Here is a 25,655-nt window from a genome sequence, read left to right as displayed (position 1 = left end):
CAATAAAAAAAGAAACTGAGCCAATCCATGACTGAAACCGGTTTACAAATACAGAGAAAATAATAAAAACAAGCAAAAATTTGTTGAATTGATATCCCCCGCTAAATAAATTTTGTTTATGGATGGGTGTAGAACTAAAAGAAAAGGTATAAGTAAAGGGTTAGGCCTGATAATTAAGAACAATTACATCAGGACATTTTAAGAATCCATTTTAGTATGGTAGAATCCTTACCAAATAAGGCATATTTAATAAAAATTTGTGATTTTGACCTTTGTGTGTGACTTTGGCCATGACCCTAGCAACCTAGATATTATATCAGACACTCGGCTAGATAATGGAGAACAATTGTGGACAGTTATTACAGAATCCCTTGATGCATAGTAAAGGAATGACAAAATAATGAATAATTTCATCAAATTTGTGACATCAATGTGTGACCTTGACCTTAGTCCCTAGGATTATGGGTGTTGAATGTGAAGCACCCCCAGATGATTGAGAACAACTACAGCAAGTAGTTGATATCTACACACCCATGACGTTTTATGTTGAAATCTTGTAGCATATCTGTGATAAAGCCCTGAAAAGTTACATAATACAAAAACAACAAAGGGCAATTAATCTTATTTAAGAAAGTGTACTGTTATGTTTCTTGTTCAATGTTATTCTCCTCATTGATATATATACACACATGAAATCCTTTTATTAAATCTGAGATAAATTTCTGAAGTTGTATCATAAAAAACAAAGGGCAATAACTCTTCTTTAAGAAAGTGTTGGGTTATGGTTCCTTAGCTTGGCACTTCTCCTCATTGATACCAATACACCCATGAATTTTCGTGAATTTTTAAAATATGGTATGGTATCTGAGATATAGCCTTGAAAAGTTATATCATAAAAAATGCAATATCCCTGAAGGCTTATTGTTCTTGTGCAGGGCACTTTTCCTTATTGATATTTGTACACCCATGAAGTTTCACATTGATATCATATATAGTTTCTGAGATAAAGGATTAACCCTTAAAATGTATTTGACAGATGGACAGACTGACGGACAACGTCAATTCTATATAACAAACAGAATCACATTTTCTGAAAAAGTTTTGCAAAATGTATAATATATTAACAGCACAGCACAGACATAATTCTCAAGTTTTTAGTTGGAAAATCACAAACATAATGAACACTCTAATTACAATTACATATTCCAAAATGATATAATAAAGTCTTCTTCCAATTTAACATACAACAAAGCTTTTAAATATGGTATGTATAGTACAGATGCACTAATTTTTTTTCTAATTTTTGTTCTATAAAAATAATTTAAATGTATTTACCGATCAGAAATTACCAACAATAACTCCATTTAAAGATTCATGATAATCTCCAATTCAAGCCTCAAATACCTGTTGTACTGCTTTCTTTGAGAATGATTTGTAGGACTTCTCCAAGGACACGTCATACTTCAACTCCCCTTTAACAAACAGGCATTTCAATAAATAACTGTAGTGTACCTTTAACAAACAGGCATTTTAATAAATAGCTGTAGTGCACCTTTAACAAACAGGCATTTCAATAAATAGCTGTAGTGTAGTGGTTTAACAAACAGGCATTTCAATCAATAGCTGTAGTGCACCTTTAACAAACAGGCATTTCAATAGCTGTAGTGCACCTTTAACAAACAGGCATTTCAATAGCTGTAGTGCACCTTTAACAAACAGGCATTTCAATAAATAGCTGTAGTGTAGTGGATTAACAAACAGGCATTTCAATCAATAGCTGTAGTGCACCTTTAACAAACAGGCATTTCAATAGCTGTAGTGCACCTTTAACAAACAGGCATTTCAATAAATAGCTGTAGTGTAGTGGATTAACAAACAGGCATTTCAATAGCTGTAGTGCACCTTTAACAAACAGGCATTTCAATAAATAGCTGTAGTGTAGTGGTTTAACAAACAGGCATTTCAATCAATAGCTGTAGTGCACCTTTAACAAACAGGCATTTCAATAAATAGCTGTAGTGTAGTGGTTTAACAAACAGGCATTTCAATCAATAGCTGTAGTGCACCTTTAACAAACAGGCATTTCAATAAATAGCTGTAGTGTAGTGGATTAACAAACAGGCATTTCAATCAATAGCTGTAGTGCACCTTTAACAAACAGGCATTTCAATAACTGTAGTGCACCTTTAACAAACAGGCATTTCAATAAATAGCTGTAGTGCACCTTTAACAAACAGGCATTTCAATAAATAGCTGTAGTGCACCTTTAACAAACAGGCATTTCAATAGCTGTAGTGCACCTTTAACAAACAGGCATTTCAATAAATAGCTGTAGTGTAGTGGATTAACAAACATGCATTTCAATCAATAGCTGTAGTGTAGTGGATATTGCATCTGTCTAGCAACAGAGCCCAAAGTTGAACCCCAATGTGGGAGACTTCAAGTACTGGTGCTATCCAGGAATCAGAATTGATAGCGTCCCAATTAGCCTCAATCTTCCAATGCAATAGAGATTTAAAAATTACAAAAAATAAACTTATCTTCATTTAATATTATCATGCTTCTTGACCTTACACTCAAAACAGACATGTAATTATTTCAACTTGCCAAAAATACACAAGATAGTTTAACTTCAACAAAGCTTAGTGCTCGAGGTTATTTATATACCAGTACCTAAAGCGATTGCATTTCAACTTTCCAAACATTTCGAATAAAGATTGATACAACAAGTCTTTTGGCTACACAGTTGTTTATATAGAATTACCTGAAGCCCTTGTTCGCTTTATGTTGTATTTTAAAAGCGGTCCATCCTTTGTCCCCACCAGCAAAATATCATCTGAAATAAAGAATCTCATATTAATTACCGGTATGTTACATGCAACAAAAGTGTACATTGGATGTAAATGAATTAAAACACAACATTCGAATCATAATGTCTAACACAAATGCAGCCTAAACTTTTACTGTAATCATCAAGCCAGTGTGTATGCTTGATTTAGCCGACCTACCTGTAACATGTTCAGGCTTAAAGAACTGGTACATGTATGTTTATAATTGTTTTATGATTTATTCTTTGTTTTCCAATCATTTCTACAGCATAACCAGATACCCAGACTCTGGACACCAAGGATTGTCAAATGGATTGTTATTTCAATTAGTTATGTGTACCAGTATGTGTTCGAGTAAGATTAGAACCAGGCACTTTTCGACTGGAATTTTAAGCAAGTGTATCTAATTGAGCTATTTTTCCAAACAGATAAAACTTTGATGAAAAAAAGTTGAAAACATGTAGTACCAGAACATGAACAAAATTTGGGTTTTGTACAATTGAAATTATTCATTTTAGTACAGTCAAAAACTAAGTTATGAAAAAAGGGATGTAAACTGTTTAGAAATCCACACTTATTTGTGCATATTTTTTCATTTTTTCAATGTTTTTCTACTTCAACAAATGTGCTGGTATTTGGTTTTTACTTGTTGTTATGATTTATTGTGCAAGATATTTATTATATTTATTCATGTATTAATCGTACATCTCCCTTATATTGAACATCTCCTGGTATCGATAATTTTGATTGCATTAAAGGGGCCTTTTCACAGATTTTGGCATGTTTTGAAGTTTGTCATTAAATGCTTTATATTGATAAATGTAAACATTAAATCTTACAAGCTCCAGTAAAAAATCAAAAATAAAATTTAAAAAAGGAAAAAAAAGTAGCCCGCAGCAGGACTCGAACCAGTGACCCCCGGAATCCTGAAGTAAAAAAGGCATTAGCCAACTGAGCTATCCTGCCAAGCATACATAAGATGCGTATTTTATACCTTATATATGCAATCTTCGTAGTTTCACAAATGTAAACGACAACAACAGAACTATCCAAATTATTAAATCGTTTCGCGTTGCAACGCTCTATAATTTTTAGGGTTTTAAATTGTCAAAAGATGCATATAATGGCTATATTAGACCATGGCAAATGTTCAGTAATACTGTTTCCTCACAAATATCATAAATAAACCGAAAATTTGCGAATCTGCAACATCTTTTCTCAATTTTGTCAATTTACCAAACCGTGAAAAGATCCCTTTAAGAATGAGCCTCTCGTGATGAGGTCACACGCATGTGCTCTGAGTTTTGTTTCACTAAAATTACTGAGCTTGAAAATAAATACAAACATAACTAAATCAGGAAAATACAGGTATAATTGCATGTCAAAATCTTACTTCAACGTAAATAATCAAAATGTATGCATATGCCATAAATTGTAGTGGTCTTCTTCATTAAATTATCACATAAACTTCAAAATGAAGCAGCTGACTGCACAAGTGTAAACACAACACCATTTTTTTATTTATTTCCAAACAAATACTTTCACTTTCTCCTGATTCTCAGAAAATGTAACATGAACATTTCTAGCATAAGAACTATGCGAGTACATCGCATTCAGTGAGAATACCTCATTCCAATTGGATGTTAATTTTAGGAAATCTTTTCATAGTAATAGCAAAGATCCATAGGAGAAAGATCCATTTATAAACCTTTGGTTACATAATGAGGTATATATATATGCCAAAATTTAATTGAACAAGAGATGTGTTTGTCAGAAACACAATGCCCCCTATTGCCCCGCTTTGAAGCCATATATTTGACCTTTGACCTTAAAGGATGACCATGACCTTGACCTTTCACCACTCAAAATGTGCAGCTCCATGAGATACACATGCATGCCAAATATCAAGTTGCTATCTTTAATATTGCAAAAGTTATGGCCAATGTTCAAGTTTTCAGACGGACGCACAGACTGACAGATGGCCAGTTCAACTGCTACATGCCACCCTACCGGCGGCATAAAAAGGCGAACATTTGTGTTTATGAAATTCTTGATCACTATCATGTGCCCATGTTCTCAAAAGAAGAATGACTGATAGAACAGAAACTTGTTAAATTGTAAATAAAAGTTATACAAAAAAAATCATAACTGTTCAAGTTTGAATAAAATATGTTAAGTAAATAAATAAGTTTTGTTCAGCTAATGCTTATTGCAATCGAGGACTCTCATTTTTCCAAGACATCTCGGAGAGAAAACCACCTGCGTAGTGAATGTTATTGAGGGCGTGTATTGCAACTATAGTCTTTGCGTGGTTAAAGGTTAATGATCAATTTGACATGGATTTGACAGGAATTAAATAACTCTTTAAAGATAAATTGTTTATTGTTGCATTGTTTGCATTAATTAAGAAATCATGTTTGTTGTTTGTTTAACTTCTCAATAGACGGTAACCAGAGGATAACATTATTTTTTCATATTCCTGTGTTAGAATTGCAAAATAAAATGTTGATCTAAAAATCGTATAATTATACTTGTTTTCATGGATGGTCATATCAGAAGTAAATTGAGGAGGGGCCTTACTTCCATTTTAAAGAAAAATTCTTGAGCTCTTGTATAGTGTTCCAGCTGTTGTTGGTTCAAGCCAAGCATTAGATTTAATTGTTTTCCAGTGTGAACCATCTCAGGGCCAAAACACCAACTTTGGGGACAGGGCCACAGCCTTTTTTTCGGGGAAAAAAAGACACAATTTTCTGGCTATGGGGAACGAAAAATACTGAGGTAGATTAGAAATTTAGAGAAAACTGCATGATTTTAAAGAAATTTCTGTAGGGGAAAGGGCCTTTTTGGTTGAAAAAGAGGCTCCTTGTGAAGAAGGTTTTTTTGGCCCTGCATCTAGTAACAAGAGTGCCAAACTGTCACAAGATACGCCCGTTCGAAGGTTTTAGACACCATGCTCAATGGTTGAAATGCACTAAGTGACCTCGAGACCTAGTTATTTACCTGGCATAACCCAGATTTGAACTTGACCTAGATATCATTTAGATGTAACATCTGACTAAATTTGGTGCAGATCAGATGAAAACTACTTCAATTAGAGAGCAGACACCATGCTAAATGCTTGAAATGCACTATGTGACCTCGTGACCTCGTTTTTGACCCGGCATGACCCATATTCGAACTTGACCTACATATCATCTAGACACAACTTCTGACCAAATTAGGTGAAGATCAGATGAAAACTACTTCAATTAGAGAGCGGACACCATGCTCAATGCTTGAAATGCACTAAGTGACCTTGTGACCTAGTTTTTGAAACAGCATGACCCATATTTGAGCTTGACCTACATATCATCTAGGCACAACTTCTGACCAAATTTGGTGAAGAACGGGTGAAAACTACTTCAATTAGAGAGCGGACACCATGCTTTATCCTTGAAATGCACTAAGTGACCCCATGACCTAGTTTTTGACCAGGCATGACCCATATTCGAACTTGACCTAGATATTGTCTAGACACAACTTCTGACCAAGTTTGGTGAAGATCGGATGAAAACTATTTGAATTAGAGAGCAGTCACTGCTGTGGACGCCGCCCGCCACCCGCCAAAGATGAAACTATAATACGTCCCGATTTTAAAAACGGGCGTATAAAAATCATATCCCCAATCATTTACCAACCCATGCGAAAGAGGTCGAATAAATCCGGTAAAATTTGCTGAGGTCCAATAATATTTCAGAAAACCGACCTTGTGTCCCACCAAAAAAACACGATATATGTAAAACTTTAATTTAATTATTTTAAATGATTCTTAGATCCAGTCAAATATTGCACCTTGTTTTGTGATGTACGTGACATAACAAGTTTTTGAGTGGTTGAATTGAATTTTACTAGTTTCAATCCTTGTGATGATTGTAAATTGAAATCGGCTGGAAAGTGAGGGGCATTTAAAAACGAAACAACAGTTAAAGGGAATTAAACAGCAAAAAATATCTGTTTCAGCACGGAGGTTGTCATCTTGATTGTCACGTGATTACCCCCTCAGAAAGTACTAGTGTTTTATATTGCTGTTTAAAATTACATGTAATGTATACAAAAATCTTAAACCTTCCTTCACTTTTAACTGAAAGTTTTACTATATGCTTCCATAAAAAGGGTTTTAATTTATTGGTTATTTTATTGCATTTAGAATTGTTAAACATTGTGAATGTCATAATAATACAAACATATTCTACAAAAAGTATTTTCTTTTGTTTCATCAAAGAAGAACGAGGCCAAATTAAATTTTGAAAGTTATCTGACCTCATGTCTGGTAAGATTTTTTTGTCTTTCGCATGGGTTGCATTAACCATTTCATATTATTTTACATGCTGCTACAAGTTTGTTAAGACGCAGTTTTTTAAACCCTTTATAATAACAAACTTTTAAGTTAAGCGCGGCCCCAGGGCCTTAAACTTGTTTAATAACAGTATCAGGAGTATGCTAGGAGTATGATACAATTCGCGTCGTGTGTAACCATTGCTTAATATAACCACCCACTTTAAACGGTTCTAAGATTAAGCGTTCTTACCATAACAAGTGATAGATTCTATTTTTAATGGAAGCTTTTCCAAAATGGTCCCTGGCTCATACGCGTCGTGCATTATTTCTGACAGGTGAAATCATACGTATAAAACCAAACTTTACACAAACAAAAACAAACATTCACATGATAGTCGTTTTTAACCTTTTTTCGGAGAGCAAATTTGAATAAACCCCGTCCCATTTGCGACTACTTCCTAAACGACGTCTTTACAGTTACAAATTAAATGACTTGTCCAGATATGTTTTATTTTATTATATTTTAATGCTATATAATTACTATGCTGTTTCAAAATCTGTATCTACAGACATCTATGCTTGAGTAGGTTCAATTTTAGCAGATTGCTCGATTGACTGTTTTGTTTGTCTAATTATCTAAATAATTAATTGCATGACTGGTTTGATAAATAATCGATTTCGTAATCCAATGTTTAGTTGCCATGTATTGCTCCTTTTGTCATGTTAAACAGTTTTACCTTTTTTTAATAACGTGTCTTACGTTATGTAGTTGTATACTTTATGTGCTATTGTGTTATCATGTAAATGTTGAGTTTATAAGTCGGTTTTAAAAGCTCTTCAGAGCTTGTGTTTATATGTTTATTTACCCGACTTTATAAATAAATACTACTTGACTTGACTTGCTTAGTCCATAAGCGTTTAATTAAAGATCAATATACTCTATACATTCCTACGTATCGTTCTCCGTACTGTTCAGTACAGATGAGAAAAAAAGAGTTGTCCCAACAAAAATTCCCAAGACTTTCGAGTAGACACACCCTGTGGGGACATTTACAGTTTAATATATTGTGCAAGAGTTTATTTTGGAATAAACTATATAAAGGTGCGAACCACCTTGCAATTAAGTTCGTAGGATGTTTCTAACATGATGTCAGCAATGAACATACATAACGATTAGTACCACTAATGCCGTGAATACCTCTATATTGAATTAGGGGCATGGCGTGGCTTAAATCAATGTGTAGCAGTATGTCGAATTTTTGTATCGACAATAATTAACATTATTTCCGAGTTTTGGCAAGTCATTTATATAGAGAAGAAAGAGCAGCGGCCCGAGAATCGAATTACTAGTATATGGAAAACCTAATGAGATAGTGGACCATAAAGATTGCATTGTGAAAGGTATTGTTTTCGACCAATTGAGAAGCTGTAGTTTGATACCTAAAAATAATAGCATAAGCAAGTCACCATGAAATGTCATACTCCATCAAATGCCGTTGGCTCGTTGCGAAAAATCCGTTCTTATGAAAATGAGGCAAGCTCTATATTACATGTACAAAACGATTACATAACAGCTAAATCCCACATGTTACATTATATCACTATTATTGAAGTTGTATATGCTAATGTTATTGAAGGTGCATGCTATTATATTTATTGTCCGAATGCATAACTGCGGCCGACCGAATAGGAGAGGATCAATGTTTTTTGTTTGTTTTTAATTGGAAGAACCAGTATCCAAATCATAACCAGATCTCATGTGGAAGCATAATTTAAGTACTATAATTGTCACACTGGAAATGGCCATGCATATGGTGTGGTGTTGGTAAAACTCAAGACCTTATGCTTTTGTATACATGTAATAAATTATCTACAAAATGGCTTTGTAGCATAAATATGTACATGTATGTACAATAAAATATTTAAACTACAAGACTGCTCGCTCTTTCCATTGTCGAAATCTTTAATAAAACCGGATTGAAGAGAATGTAAGTACCAGTAGTTCGTTGACAGAAAGAAAATTGTAAATATGTTTGTGTTCACAGCGTTCCATTGGTTTACCAAAGCAGCTAAGAACACATATTGGTCTATAATGTGCTGGATCGGAGACATCAGTTTTTGTTTAAACACAAAGTTTGACTGTACTAAATGGCCTTTATAACCTGATTTCAGAATTGTCTGCAGTAAACCCATGTTGTAGCTATGTTTCATGCCTCTCTTGTTGAGACTACATGTATTTCGTTTTCTAATAGTTTTACGGCTATTATTTAGCCATGTTTTGAAATCATAATTGTATGACAAGAAACGTACATCAGAAAACAAAGGAATCTCAAACCAGATATTTTTATAAATGAGAAGACGAACAAGTCAAAAGCATTAAATTTTATTGAACAATTGCAATAGCCAAGAAACTGAACAGGTGTCGGTAACAAAAAATCGCAAACAAAAATAAAGCATCAGAACTTGTCACCAAATACTTCTATTGAAAGGTCTGGATTAGATTGATCGAGTCTGACGACCATACGATTAAATCTTTTTGACTTACAAAGCGGTCGACTTTCACAAATGCTTCAAGCGATATACTAGCTGGTTATAAAAGTTTGTAAACACCTCGTTAAACATAATTCAGAAGTGTTTCATGCCATCTATTTGGTTATCACTTTTGGCCGAGATAAAATGCTCACAATAGCACGCAGTTTTATGCTGATCCCATTTATAATGTACGGAGTTAGAGAGTGGACTATGCTAAATCGAGTGTGGACGACGCTTTAGAATTTAAATTTGCGTTTTAAAAGTATAATAAAGGGTCCTGAATTAAAATGTCATCCGAGAGAATGGCTGTTCATGAAAATTATGTTATTAAAATCTACCTAAATTGAGATGGTATGATCACAAACATGCCATCCAGGGCCGTAATTTAGAAGCGCTTTGAACAAGCATTCTAGTTGGCTTTCGAAGTTCGTCGAGATTTGAATCACACCAACATTATTACTAAGTTTCATAATGATCCAATTTAAACTTGTAAGAGTTACATACCTAATATCGTTCTTCTGGACGCAACTAGCCCGCCTTTGGGAGTTTCCATAATACGGGCTTGTAGAATATAAAACAGTAGAACGAAACTAGTTTCCAAAATAACAAATAAATCTTACAAATAACACTTTAAAAAACATAAACAAGAAAAATGTATGAAACACATGCCATTCAAATACATGTACACTAGTGTAAAATGAAAACAAGTAAAATGAGAGCTAATTTAAAACAAGAAACCCCCAAAGAGCCATGGGATGCTTACCAGCGACCTTCTAAGCCACTTGGAACGTGCACCTCCGAGGCATGACTTAATTTAACTCTTGGCCATCTATTTAATGGACCACCATAAAAAGTTTCATGCCATGATACATTAACCTCCTGGGTATGTGGTTTTCCCTAAGTAGATGACATGTGGAGATGAGGACGGACAACAAACAGTCACACACGCTCACCAAAAGGCTCTTTGTGCCAAGGTGAGCATAACAGGATATGGACTGCACCAACATATACCCAACATGTGTTGCTTGAATTGACACAACTTTTTGACCAAACATAATTAAGTAGTACGTTTACTGGACTTTTGATTAAAGAAAATGAACTTTTCACATGATTTAAGTTGTAAAACAAATAAAAAGCAAAAAAGAGAGATTTAACTTTTTCATGATTTCATATTATAATATCTTCTTCCAGCTTCCTATGTCGTTACTGTACTCAAATATAAAAGCATGTACATTCATGGCCAAGTTATTAACGTTGTTAACGACATGTAACACATTTGTGAAACATATTTAAACAGTAATTCCTGTATATTTTTTATATCTTAACACCTCAGCTTGACAGTGGACCCACAAACTTAGTTCATGTGATATTGGGTCCTAAACAGTCTACATGTAACAGAGACAAACGTTTGTGCTAAGTAATTCTAAATCATTCTATTAAAGGAACGATAATAAAGTTTAACAGAACTAAGGAATGATTATGTTGAAAATGACCACTTTAAATACTAGTAGATAGAATCATGTAGACACAATCATATTGTGTTGTGTGTATTTAGTGACAAGCAAAATTATTAAGTAGCATTTTACAAAACATACGAAACGATTGTGTCTATGTACATGGATGCAAATATTTTGTGCACAAAAAACAACAACAAAATAAAAGGCTAAACAACAATGTTCACATGGTAAAAGGCTAAACAATAATGTTCACATGGTATCATCAAGGTACTGAAATAAACGCCATATTTTGCTTTTTCTTCATAAACAAATGGTAAAAAATCTGAAGAGCATGTGGCCATATGGCTGATGATCAAACTTGGCCTAAATTTGAGGTCAACATAATTCTCAGACAATGCAGCGAATATTTAATGGAGACAGTAAAACTATAGAAAATAGCTAAAGTGATATCATCTCCTGAAAATCCACATTCCTGCGATTATGTAAATATTAGAAATTAATATACCATTTACAAATTGTATGGGACAATTGGAAGTAACAATATGACATATATTAGGCAAAATGCAAGACTATTCTGGACACAAGATATTACCTAAATAGAATAGATGCATTACAAAAATAATATCAACATAAAAAGCTTGTATAATGATACTTTCCATTTCTAATTAGTTTTAATAAATTAAATGCAGATACACAATGAATAGGCTGTTAAACTGTATTACTTCCGCATGAACTTCATTTATTGCCCATCATCCAAAATTAATTTTAAACAAGTAAGCTGAGGAATTTTATGCATTCATTGCATTCACATAAGCAATTTAATGGTTTGATGTGAACACCTTACATCATATGTTCCCCAATGTTTTTTTTTACTTCTTTTGCTTGAATAGGCGGCCAAAATACATGCTGTTCATGTGGAGGGTGTGCTCAGTGTCTCTGTGCCTGTCCATCCCCACACCAAAAGTTATATTATTGTTGCAATCATGCAACCAGTAGAGCCTGTCATATAAAACTCAAGCAATTCTTATTTATACAGGACTTTATTCAGGGCAGTTTAAAATGTCCTTGATCTCGAAACAAGTTGTCAGGGGCGACAAAAGGTGCTTGATGACTGGGACACAGGAAGCAGATTGCAGGAGCAATCTTCGTTGAGGTGTATCTAGAGGGCCAACATCTGTGTAATGTCTTGGGAACCCATACAGTCTGTAGATGCAAATAAACACATAATTTAAACCATATTATGTTTTTTTTGGATGGTATGGGATGGATGTATGTAAAGAGTTTGAGTATAGTGATTAAAGAATAATTGTATTTGTTTTTAGAGCACGGAGATGTATCAGTAACTCTAGCTGAACTGACAATTATTGCAAAGTATATAACTATGAAAGATAAGTCACAAGTTACATGAAAAATCATGAAACTTATAATCCTAACTAATTCTAAAAGTGGCACAAGATATAGCCACTTACAATAGTGTATACTGGTGCACTAAAGTCAAATTCATGATTATGAACATCCAATACTGAGCGGTCAATATACCTTTCAAGTTCTTGAATGTTCTCTGTACATTGATGTCTTAAGTCAAACTACAATAAATGAAAAAGAACATAAGTTTGGTTTCCACGTAACTGTAAATGTTTAAGTGTCATAAATGTGAAGTTAGACCCAATTTATAACACATTCATTTGTTACATGTTGTGAATTGTATCAATGTTATAATCGTCTTGTTAGTGTGCATACAAATTCAAACACCAACTGGTACACTTTCTTTGGAAGGTTGGGATCTTTAATATTCATTTCATTACTGCTTGAAATAAGTTTTAAGTGTAAACTTATTAATTTAAGCTAATGATAAATTTATTCATGTGAGCCTTTTAGAGAATAAATGATTCCTCAAAAGAATTTTTACTTGAATTAGTTGGAAAGAAACCTTGACAAGGCTTCATGAGTTGGAACTGAAAATTGGACCAAGCCACCAGGGGTGGCGAAATCTCAAAAAACTATACTTGTCCACGGACAACCATTTAGGAAATTTAACTTGCCCGTTGCTGAACTACACTTGTCCGTTCATGTTTATATAAATTATAAACGCATTTATTGATTAATGTTAAATAATGTGGAATATATCAAAATGAGTAAGATTTGCTTGTTTTGTTTATAATTGTATTTTAATGGTACATTCATTATAGCAGTATATTATAAACAATATAAAGACTTTCTCAAACTTTAAATCTTGCGAAGCTAGTGTTATTTAAAACATGTGCTGAACATAAGTACATTGTAATCTTAACAAATTAAACTAGTCCAATATGTGGACCTCATCAGACTGAGGCTCCGCTACTGGTAGCATTTTGATTATATAAACTGGTAGCCATTGAAAATCGGTTAGCCAATATCATAATCTTTCTTAGTTTTTTGGGAGGTGGGCTGCTCAAAGCTTCGGGTTTCTGCTCCGTTGTTAAGATTAAAAAAAAAGTTTCATCTTTACCATTAAAGTTGTCTTGAATAACAAGGTAGACCGTGTTTTGATTATCTTAGATTGATACTTTTTATTTCCGTCTGATTGTAAAAATAAAGAAACCAGTCTGTACACTGTCTAACAGTCGGGCCGAATGTTGAAAATGCGGCATGCTCCCGGTCTCATATAGAATAAGGGAGATCACTGCGCAGGAAAGTGCACGTATTTTAGCTTGATTGCTCCGCAAATAGCACTGACAATGTAATCGCGTGTCAACATCCGGTTTTGTAAAACTTAATTATGGCTTTAATACATTGTATTTTTGTATAGCCTGTACGCGACTTTTAAAAAACTTGTTGTCCACGGACAAATTAATTGAAAAAAGTCAGTTGCCCAGACAAGCAAATGTACGACTCGGGCAACTCGGACATTTGATTTCGCCACCCCTGGCCACAAATCAGGCAACCCTATCAATTAATAATTTTACCATAATTATCTTGAGTACATATTTGAAAGAAACATGTATATTTAATGTAAATTTATCACAGGAAGCAAGGCCCCACCAACATACTTCGACTCTATGAAACATACCTTGACAATACGATCATGGTTCTGCTCAAAGTACTCAACAGTGCTAAAAATGAAGAATCAAAAACTTACATTATAACAGTCAATATTGGCAAATAAGTGGTGCATTATTATAGATACACCTAATATTTTGTTACAGAAATGAAGTCTGAGGTTCTAAAAAGATCAATATTAATATCCTAAGATTCTAAAATGAAATATTAATATGCTAAGGTTCTAAAATGAAAAACTTATTTAGAAACGCTTGAAATAATTATATAAGCCTAGAAATGGCGCGGAAGAGGCCAACGCGTGTCCCCGCGCCGCATGTTTGACCCAGGGGCGCCCCATGGTTGGTAATGGGTTCATGCATAGTTGAGATTGACCGTATTGTCATAAGAGAAGTTCAGTATCAATTAGAAGTGAATCGGTGTAGAAATGAAGAAATTATAGTGAAAGACAATTTTGGGTGGGTGTGGCCTATTATGGGCGGGGCGCCCAGGGTTGGTAAAGGGGCCATACATAGTTGAGATTGACCTTATTGTCATAAGAGATGTTCAGTATCAATTTGAAGTAAATCGGTGTAGAAATGAAGAAATTATAGTAAAAGGCAATTTTGGGTGGGCGTGGCCTATGTGGGCGGGGTGCTCCAGGGTTGGTAAAGGCGCCATGCATAGTTGAGATTGACTGTTTTGTCATAAAAGAGGTTCAGTATCAATTTGAAGTAAATCGGTGTAGAAATGAAGATATTATAGTAAAAGGCAATTTTGGGTGGGCATGGCCTATGTGGGCGGGGCGCCCCAGGGTTGGTAATGGGGCCATGCATAGATGAGATTAACTGTATTGTTATAAAAGAGGTTCAGTATCAATTTGAAGTGAATCGGTGTAGAAATGAAAAAATTAAAGTAAAAGGCAATTTTGGGTGGGCGTGGCCTATGTGGGTGTGGCCTATTATGGGCGGGGCCCCCCAGGGTTGGTAATGGGGCCTTACATAGTTGAGATTGACCGTATTGTTGTAAGAGAAGTTCAGTATCAATAAGAAGTGTATCGGTGTAGAAATGAAGATATTATAGTAAAAGACAATTTTGGGTGGGTGTGGCCTATTATGGGAGGGGCGCCCCAGGGTTGGTAATGGGGCCATACATAGTTTGGATTGACTGTATTGTCATAAGAGATGTTCAGTATCAATTTGAAGTAAATCGGTGTACAAATGAAGAAATTACAGTAAAAGGCAATTTTGGGTGGGCGTGGCCTATGTGGGCGGGGCGCCCCAGGGTTGGTAAAGACGCCATGGATAGTTGAGATTGACCGTATTGTCAAAAGAGAGGTTCAGTATCAATTTGAAGTAAATCGGTGTAGAAATGAAGAAATTATAGTAAAAGGCAATTTTGGGTGGGCGTTGCCTATGTGGGCAGGGCGCCCCAGGGTTGGTAATGGGGCCATGCATAGCTGAGATTGACCGTATTGTCATAAGAGAGGTTCAGTATCAATTTGAAGTGAATCGGTGTAGAAATGAAGAAATTATAATAAAAGGACAATTTTGGGTGGGTGTGACCTATGTGGCCGGGGCGCCCCAGGGTTGGTAATGGGGCCATGCATAGATGAGATTGACCTTAGTGTCATAAGAGAGGCTCAGTATCAATTTGAAGTAAATTGGTGCAGAAATGAAGAAGTTAATGTAAAATAACATAAAACAAGATGCGTTTGTGAAACACAATGTCCCCCTATATGATGTTTGACCTTGAAGGATGACCTTGACCTTGACCCTTCACCACTCAAAATGTGCAGCTCCATGAGATACACATGCATTTCAAATATAAAATTGCTAGCTTCAATATTGCAGAAGTGACATTACATGAGCAATTTTGACCCATATATTTGACCTTGAAGGATGACCTTGACCTTGACCTTTCACCACTCAAAATGTGCAGCTTCATGAGATACACATGCATGCCAAATATCAAGTTGCTATCTTCAATATTGCAAAAGTATTCATAAAATAAGCGATTTGGGCCACATATATTTGACCTCTGACCTTGAAGGATGACCTTGACCTTTCACCACTCAAATTGTGCAGCTCCATGAGATACACATGCATGCCAAATATCAAGTTGCTATCTTCAATATTTCAAAAATATTCATAAAATAAGCGATTTGGGCCACATATATTTGACCTCAGACCTTGAAGGATGACCTTGACCTTGACCTTTCACCACTCAAAATGTGCAGCTCCATGAGATACACATGCATGCCAAATATCAAGTTGCTATCTTCAATATTGCAAAAGTATTCATAAAATGAGCATTTTTTGGCCACATATATTTGACCTCTGACCTTGAAGGATGACCTTGACCTTTCACCACTCAAAATGTGCAGCTCCATGAGATACACATGCATGCCAAATATCAAGTTGCTATATTCAATATAGCAAAAGTTATTGCAAAATATTTAAGTTGGCGCAAACCAACCAACCAACAGACAAACCAACAGACAGGGTAAAAACAATATGTCCCCCACTACTTTAGTGGGGAACATAAAAATGAGTGAAAATCTCTGACCTGGCCCCGCCCCGACCCCCATAACTTTTGACCCAGGGGTCAGATCAAAATTCCGTCACTGTCACCGTCGCACATATGCTCATAGCTACCATGTATGTAAGTTTCAAGGTTCTAGTGCTAATAGTGTAGGAGGAGCAGGTGGCCAGGACAGACGGACGGACAGACGCACATCAATACAATATCCCCACTTTTTCTCTGAAAAAAGTGGGGATAAAAACAGAAATGCTACCCTTTTAAGATCAACCCTGAACATCAAATACTTACAAACTTACCAAACCTAACACTCCTATGTGTATATTTCTTTATCAACACTACTGTTATTAACCGACCTGTAGAGTCCAGGAATGTTTCCCCAGAATCTTGCGGCCCAGCGCCTACCAGCCATATTCAGACCATCCCACACTACACCCTCAATCTGTAAGTATTTAGAGAAAATAAGAAAGGTTTAATTACTAACTGCTAAGTAAACTGCAGGGGTAGCAAATATATCTAAACATTCAAGTGATACATTGTTTTACAATTAATTGTAGAGAGAAAATAAGCTAGGTTTAATCACAACCTACTGTATAAATACCTAGATAGCGAATATATATAAACGCTCAATATATACACTGTTTTACAATTCATTCATGATGGACCAATCAATGCTACAAAAAAATCCTGATTAATTTGGCATGCCTTCTCCAGTGTGATTTCAATTCGCCCTATATAAATGAACAAGCCCTTGCAGCATTTTTTACGTTTGTTGCAAATTCAGGGCATTGTTTAAAAATAAAGAAAATATGTAGAGAATCTACTCAATGAACTTTTTTATTGCAAGAAGTTTTATTTATTACTCTGGAAGCACAGACCACTCACAATAACAATCTTGCTTGATGATGGTAAATTTGCAAAGTAAATGTCATACATTTAGAATAACAAGACGTGATTCCATAAGGCATGCATGCCCCAACATTTAATTTCTGTTCCAGATTTAATTAATGTCAAAACCCAAGATGTTCTTAGGCCAAATGTGACTTTTGACTTTCAACAGTTGAATTGAGCTTTGTGGTAGAAAGACAGGTGATAATGGACTTTTTAGTTGTTTTTTTAATCCTTCAATATAATTATGGAAACATTAAGGGTGAGACAGGAAATTTCAAGCCGTTTCATTTCCATATTTGACTTTATACCTATTAATGTGACAAGTAAGAAGACCTGTGTTACTCATGCCACTCTATCTCCTGATGTTGGTCATTTTGTGATAAGCTATTTAAAAATGCATTATGAGTGACACAGTTACCATCAATACCAGTTATTTTATGAACAAATTCACCCTTTGACCCATAAAGCTTTACCTTGACCTTTAAGGAAGGCAGACAGGTGTTACACCAGACGTCTAATGATGTTTTATATCTGTGACAAGCTATTTTCAAATTCATTAATATATGGCATAATTACGTCTAAGACAGGATTTTTTTTATCAAACCAACAGTACAACAATTATAGATTGGCGCCTTCTTTGAGAGGGGCATTAAAATTATGGAAAAAAGTACATAGCTGATTGCAGTCAAAGAAAGTGAACAAACATCAGACAAATGAGTGGACACTATCATCATTCCTGAAAGTGTCAGACATACTTAGACAACACCAGCTTCAAAGCAAACTGAGTAGTTACCCCAAGTAAGTTATCAATTATGTGTTTGTACTCCGGCTGCAGGCATGGGGTACTCTCCATTAACCAGTAGACATGATTGCTAGGGAACAGTGAGTGCAGAGAGCTCATGATGGACATATACTTCATGACCAGCATACTTGGACCATCTGAATAAACGAAAGTTTTCTAAGATTATTTAGAATAATTATGCATACTTTTATGTATTTCAGTCATACAATTGCCTCTGGATGAGCTGGTTTAAAAGAATCAAGAACACATATTTATGCCATGCAACAATGGACAAAAGTTATCTGTGGAATCAGAGGAAGAGTAAAAATTGTTGCATAAATAATTTTGTTGCCAATCCACACAAATAAGTTGTTTGTGATCCTCAAGATTTGTAGTAAAGAATCTACCAACTGAGCAAGCTGATCCAGTTTATACAAAGAATATTTCAAATCAAGTTTTCTTTTACGATCATATTTTATTCCTTAAGACAGCTCAAATTAGGTAGGCTCCTAACATTTAAATGTTTAAAAAAGTTTAAGAATTTCAGTTTACATTAATTATGCCTTTTGAAAAAATCTACCATCAAGCCAAATAAAGGGTCTCTGATACTGGTAGGTAAACAACCATGATTTTGCAAGGCCCGATTGATAAGTTTCAGTTAAAATGCATAATGATAATTATTTTGCCCTAAACACATGGATCATTATTGAAGGCTTTCTTCAGCATGATACCCACAGGTAAAACAACAAATATCAGGCCAGCACTTACTGAATCCCTTCCTGTCAATTCTATTGGTAGCCAGATCTGCAGTGGGTGGTTGTCCAATCAGTAGATCTATGGGACCAATGTCCTGCAACTGAAAATAATTCTTAAATACACAGTTATTTGTTTGATTTGATCTATTAAACAAGGCACACAAATTCCACTGCCCACCAGTCCCGACGATATACTTGTTCAACGAGGACCTGAATACTCGGACGCTCATCTGATAGGACAAGGGATTTATTTGATGAAGTATTTGATAATAGATGAGAAAATCTAAAAATTTTGTTTTTAATACTGCCTACTTTTGCCGTGTTGATGTCCAACACATTGCCAAGGTGACGTACATCCTGCTGTCTAGACGACACCAGAGTGGCAGCCATGTTGGTCTCGGCAGCATAGTACACCTCCATATCCAGATGCAGGTCGGCCAAGGCAACATGGGCTGAAAAAGAACATATGAGCCACATGCTGGGAAAACTGGGCTTAATGAATTAAGCTTTCCAAAGTAGCCTGTGCTTTCCAAAATGGCTAATCAGAGACAACACTTTTTGCTTTTATGGAATTTTTTGTTTCAATAAAGTCCCTTCTCAACAAAATTCAGTTTAAACATAAAGTGTCGTCCCTGTTTAACCTGAGAATACTGAGCAGGCCAATCTAGGACAACACTTTACCCAAATGCATTAAGCCCAGTGTTCCCAGATTAAGTCTCATTGTCATAAAAATATATAAAAAATTCAAATAGAATTACCAGTCTATGTGAAATAAACACCATCAACTAAACAAGAGGGCCTAAAAGGTCCAAAACCGCTCACCTGAGATGCAATGGAACTGATCTGGGCTGCCCAAGATATCATTAGAACAAATATTATGAAGTTTCATGAAGATTGAACAATAAATGTGACTGTAAGAGTGCTAACAAGGTTTTACTCAACCCATATACATGTAAGGAAAAATGCCCCGCCCCCTGGCCGCCATGCTTTTCAATGGAGCCGGAACCATTTATGAACTAATACAAGATATCATTACAAACAAAGTTCTGAGCAAGTTCAATAAAGACTGGACTATTAAAGTGATTTTTAGAGTGTAAACAAAGTTTTACTCCAGCCATATAAGGAAAAATGCCCCACCCCTAGTCCAAGATCCACTCATCCAATATATCAGTAGAACAAAAGTTCTGACCAAGTTTCATGAAGATTGGACAATAAATGTGATTTCTAGCGTGTTAACAAAGTTTAACTATAGCTATAAAAGGAAAAATGCCCCGCCCCCCTGGTTGAAATGTTTTTCAACCAACTCAAACCATTTAAGAAGTCATCCAAGATATCATTTAGACAAATATTCTGACCAAGTTTCATGAAGATCGGACCATAAACATGGCCTCTAGAGTGTTAACAAGGTTTTACTATAGCCATATAAGGAAAAATGCCCAGCCCCACTGGCAGTTATGTTTTTCAAACAACAGGAGCCATTTTCAAACTCTTAAGATTTCATTGAGACACAGTTTCTGACCAATTTTCATGAAGACCAGACAATAAATGTGGACTCTATAGAGTGTTTACAAGGTTTTAATTGAGCCATATAAGCTTAAAGAAAATGTAGGGATGGTAACAATTATCCGGATACTGGTATCAGAATTGTAAAAGAGGATCCAAATACTTAATAAATGATATTACCCCTGTTGTTATGCACACTATGTTCCTAATCTTATATTTCGATGTTAATCTGTATACCAGACATCGTTGACACACTGACATAAATCCGTTATTTGGTTTTTTGCTCTGCAAGTGCCCCTGCCAGTTCCCGATCACCATGGTGATAATGACCGGTTGCATAATTGCCAACTTGCGCCTCCGTGTTTTGTTTTATGGTCCTTACTTGCCAATAATTGACACCAATTGGCTACTTGGTTTCAATCAACAGGTGCAACAGAATGGAAAAATTATCTCTGCCCAATCAAATAAAAGTTTTTCTATTGGTCAATCAATATTTATCTGTTATAAAAAAAAAGAGTCTAAATAAAGTTGTGTTTGTCATTACTGTTGCATTAACAATTTATTAAACCTGAGTACTGCGAGATGTTTCGCGAACTGGCATAAGCATGTCGCCCGAAGTATTCTGGCAGTTCCGGCAACATCATTTCCGTCTGAGCGCGTGTTCTCATCTGCCGGCTTAATTGGTACTTTACATTTATTGAACTGAGTACTGCGAGATATTTTGCAAACTGGCATATGCATGTCGCCCGAAGTATTCTGGCAGTTCCGGCAACATCGTTTCCGTCTGAGCGCTTGTTCTCATCTGCCGGCTTAATTGGTACTTACCAAACTAAGGAACAGACTAAATAGCGACTTAGTCGATGCAATTATTTTCATTAACAAAAACCTAAGGTCAGTGCATCTTAGCGAATAAAAATGAAGAAGTATGCTTTTGTTTTAGTTTTAAGTGTTTAAAAAAAAAGGAATTACGTATATTGCGACTTTGATATTGTTCTTATAAATAAAATAATTTAAATAAAGAAATCATATAAAATATGCATTATATTGTTTGTTATTCTGTAAACAGTGCAAATTAATGTATTCACAGTGTTGTGATGATCATGGTAAACGCCTTTTGTAGTTTACTTACATAAGAATACGGATATCCGAATATATTCGGATAGCGGATACGGTTATCCGAATACCAATTTTGGTTACGATTCCTATTCCTAAAAAAATGCCCCACCCCCAAGGGGGCCATGTCTTTCAACCAACCAGAAACATTTAAACCTCATCAAGATATAATTGCGACAAATATTCTTACCAAGTTTCATGAGGATCTGACAATAAAAGTGGCCTCTAGAGTGTTAAGGTTTTATTATAGCAATATTTGGGGGAAAAAAACGCACCCTGGGGTCATGTTTTTCAACTAACCTGAACCATTTTCAAAATCGTCCAAGATAACATTGGGACAAATCTGACTAAGTTTCATGAAGATCAGACAATAAATGTGGGCTCTGAGTGTTCCATGGTTTTACTATAGCCATATTAGGAAAAATGCCCTGCACCCTTGCAGCAATGTTTTCCAGCCAACCGGAACCATTTCGATTCATACAAGATATCATTGGAAAAAAATTTTATAACAAAATTTAATGAAGAGCAGACAAAAAATGTTAGTTCTAGAGTGTTAACAAGGTTTTACATAGGCCATAAACTTGAGAGTAGCCAGTAAACTGATGGCTGTAAAACAGTGACCTTTTCTTCATGGCAAGTTCTTTTTTACATATTACATTACCTATTTTTTTATTATTAAAATCAATTTAGCTTGGAATGCTCTTTAAGAAAAGGTATGGTAATGGGGGTGTCTATGGGCAAAAGTTTGACTTTATACTTGGTTAAAGTTATTGCTTTTACATTTAATTTGTGTAGGAAATCGTTTAGAATATTGTGACCTACAAAGAACCAAATGTTGAGCAGATAAAACACTTTCTCACTCAACCAGTTTTATAGCTGATGATCAGTTAAACAATTGTTAACAGTTCACATATAATTTTGTAATAAGCACAACTAGCTATGAAATATAATCAGAATTTATTTTTTTATTACTAGATTACAAGAATATGTATGTATTACAAGAAATTTTACCTTATAGGATAATGCTTTCTTATTGCAAAATCAAAATCAGATTCTCATAGTGCAGAGAACAAACAGCGATACAGATCAGACCTACAGATGTCAGACCTTCAATATATATAAGACAGGCAACAGGGTAGTAAATGTTATTCACCCACATTCAGAATAAGGATGTTTCTATTCCAGAAAGTCAAATAAGAACATTATGTATACCTATGCCAATGCCATCAAACAATGACAAAACTCTGATCCTTTTCTTGGGTGCTGCACACTGAATGTCTTTCATCTGCAAATGATTTTTACTTGATTTTTATAATTAATAAATTATGTGTTTAACATAAAAATATACAATTGTGAATAAATCCTGCAATAAGTTTCTCCATAATTATATTTCATGTTTCACTTTAATTAATTATCGGACATTTTCTCTGCCTTCCTTTGTTATAGCAAATTTCTCCGCTAAAATCTTTTAGAACAAACACATCAATGTTCATTGGCATTCATAATTAGTGAACCTACCGCAATTTTTCCCTTTTTTATAAAGTAGCAGAAAGCGGCACTACCAATTAAGAAAAAACAAGCAATTTCGTTGTACTGTATTGATATCCCCCGCCAATATGCTTCTGGACACTCATACCAAGTTTCAATGAAATCCGCCAAAGCACTTCCAAGATATGGCTCTCACTGACACACAAAAAACATTTTTTCAAGATACAAAGGGCCATAACTCTATTATTATCAGATTGTGTACAATGCCATTTGGCGTGCATCATCCTATTATCCATATATACACTCATACCAAGTTTCAATGGAATCTGCCAAAGCACTTGAAAGATATGGCTCTGGACGGACGTATAGACGGAAGGAAGGACGGACAGACAGACAACGCAAAAACAATATCCCTCCACCTATGGCGGAGGATAACTACACATTTCCTAATTGCTGTCAAATTAATTTCCAATTGAAGGTTTCTAAAAAAATAACAGTTTTTTCTTAATTATTAAAAGGCAACATTTAGTAAGTTTCTCTGTGCGGCTCTATGGCTTGCACCCTAAGTAAAAATAATATTGACAACTTGACTACATTTAGTTATAAATTTTTAAGTATTTGGGGGCAAAAAACAAATAAACCAATTGCCCAATATAAAGACTTCAAGACGCGAATTTTCCAAATTTCTGTTTTTTTTTGCACTGTGACACAATTTTCCAAATTTGGCTGGTACCGGTACTTTTCCCAATTGGGGAAAAAAAGATACTTTTAAAAAGGAAAGTTATCCTTACTTTTCCAATCAAAATAATAACATAATTTTTTATCAATACTTGTCTCAGAATTAAAATCCCCAAAACATTCACTGGGGTTTAAAAAGAGTCGTGACTGGCCTGACATTCTTAAAACTACAGAGGTTAAAGCATTAAAAAAAACCATCTGTATTCAAAATGGTTGCTTTAGTTAAAGCATTTAAAAAATGGCTTAATGGATTTAAAATATCTTAATTGGTTAAGAATTTCAAACACATCTAAATATCTTGATCTACAATGCCATTATGCACAACAAAGTAATTTGTTGGACACCAATGACCTCAAATCAAGTGACACCATTTTGCATGCCATGCAACGTCTTGATGATAATCAATTTGTCATAATTTTTTTAAATCCCATCATGTACAACAAAGTTATGGGCTGGAAACCAAATGTCCCACACTTACAAACTTACACACATATAAAGGAGTATCACTATAGGGCGCTTATCATGGTGGAGGCATAAAAATGCTTCTTGCAATTTGTACTTCCGCTTATCAATATATGTTCGGTACCAATATATAAAGTTAAATTCCTTTCATATTTAGAGAATTCTGCTCTGCACAAAAAAATGACTAAAGGGCAATAACTCTGTAAATACATAAATGAGATATTGTCCTTGTACTCTGCACTATTATTAAATGAAGTTTCATTTGAATCCATTTCATTCTTCCCAATTTATACGCCATATAATAAGCGAGACACACTCTCTGACCAAAGCAAGAATTATGCAGTTTAATATATGCCTCCGTTTGGAGAAGTTTTGGGGCCATTAACAACATATGGCCTTGAAAATCAATAGTTACCTCCCTTGATTCCCCACATATCAGGGTGACACACTTTCATGTAAAAACGCCATGACCTGGACTATTGACATGAACAAGTGGACAGGTGTCTTCCTTAGTCCACTGGCAACCAACATACAATTTACTTAAATGTGAGATTATACTATTTTTATACGTGTTAAATTGTAATAAATTGATAAAAATATGTTACAATAACACAAAGTAGGCAAGAAAAATTATACATTGGAGACAAATTTCATAAAATGCATCAAAGACAAATAAGCGCCCCGAGCTGATTGTGACGAAGATATTTCGTACATATTCTTCTACAATAACCGAAGCATTCGTCTTTTTATTAGGATGGGAGTTAGTGTTTGTGTGTCGTATGAATAGATATCGTTGAAGAAAATTAAAATGATCCATTAAACTAAATTTAGGTTCACATGGTACATGCATGATATACATGCTGGCGAATTTGACTGTACAGCCATTTTTTCAGAATTAAATGTCTGGCGTATTTCGCATTTTTCAACACATGTTCTTCTTAACTTTTATTTTAATTTATATTGAAATGTATGTATAATATTTTTTTTACACATTTTATATAAAGTAATAAATATTTGACAAAATCGTATAATCTCACTTTAAGATGATTGTGAATGCTGAAAATCATGTAACATGCCTTTGTCGTCTTGACTGTTGACATCATGTCAATTTGCATTATCTGTTGGTGAGTGAATGCTTTCTCTCAATATCACACAGACACAAAATAGTTTATAGAAATTGATAATAATACGTATACCCTCCTGAATCAGCTACATTTTCAACAACACATACCTG

General features: G+C 34.8%; 2 protein-coding genes across 2 annotated transcripts in view; both read right to left on the bottom strand.

Moving 5' to 3' along the window:
- Positions 1 to 7,579, bottom strand: part of LOC127871826 (vam6/Vps39-like protein) — a 63,656-nt gene extending 56,077 nt beyond the window's left edge. Inside the window, exons 1-3 of the mRNA XM_052415051.1 lie at positions 7,396 to 7,579; positions 2,765 to 2,836; positions 1,405 to 1,472 (exon numbers count right to left, since the gene is read on the bottom strand). Of these exons, the coding sequence (XP_052271011.1) occupies positions 1,405 to 1,472; positions 2,765 to 2,836; positions 7,396 to 7,468 (213 nt within the window). The 5' untranslated portion in view covers positions 7,469 to 7,579. The remainder of the gene's footprint in view (positions 1 to 1,404; positions 1,473 to 2,764; positions 2,837 to 7,395) is intronic.
- Positions 7,580 to 9,515: 1,936 nt separating this feature from the next.
- Positions 9,516 to 25,655, bottom strand: part of LOC127871820 (uncharacterized) — a 35,354-nt gene continuing 19,214 nt past the window's right edge. Inside the window, exons 11-19 of the mRNA XM_052415030.1 lie at positions 25,653 to 25,655; positions 22,946 to 23,018; positions 19,430 to 19,569; positions 19,131 to 19,218; positions 18,375 to 18,520; positions 17,047 to 17,132; positions 14,184 to 14,226; positions 12,674 to 12,720; positions 9,516 to 12,337 (exon numbers count right to left, since the gene is read on the bottom strand). The exon at positions 25,653 to 25,655 is cut by the window's right edge and continues 129 nt beyond it. Coding sequence (XP_052270990.1) covers positions 12,175 to 12,337; positions 12,674 to 12,720; positions 14,184 to 14,226; positions 17,047 to 17,132; positions 18,375 to 18,520; positions 19,131 to 19,218; positions 19,430 to 19,569; positions 22,946 to 23,018; positions 25,653 to 25,655 — 789 coding nt within the window. The 3' untranslated portion in view covers positions 9,516 to 12,174. The remainder of the gene's footprint in view (positions 12,338 to 12,673; positions 12,721 to 14,183; positions 14,227 to 17,046; positions 17,133 to 18,374; positions 18,521 to 19,130; positions 19,219 to 19,429; positions 19,570 to 22,945; positions 23,019 to 25,652) is intronic.

This window comes from Dreissena polymorpha, chromosome 3 (assembly GCF_020536995.1).
Source record: "Dreissena polymorpha isolate Duluth1 chromosome 3, UMN_Dpol_1.0, whole genome shotgun sequence".
Lineage (NCBI taxonomy): Eukaryota > Metazoa > Mollusca > Bivalvia > Myida > Dreissenidae > Dreissena > Dreissena polymorpha.
Note: the sequence above shows the minus strand (reverse complement) of the source record. Positions and strands in the feature narration are given on the sequence as shown.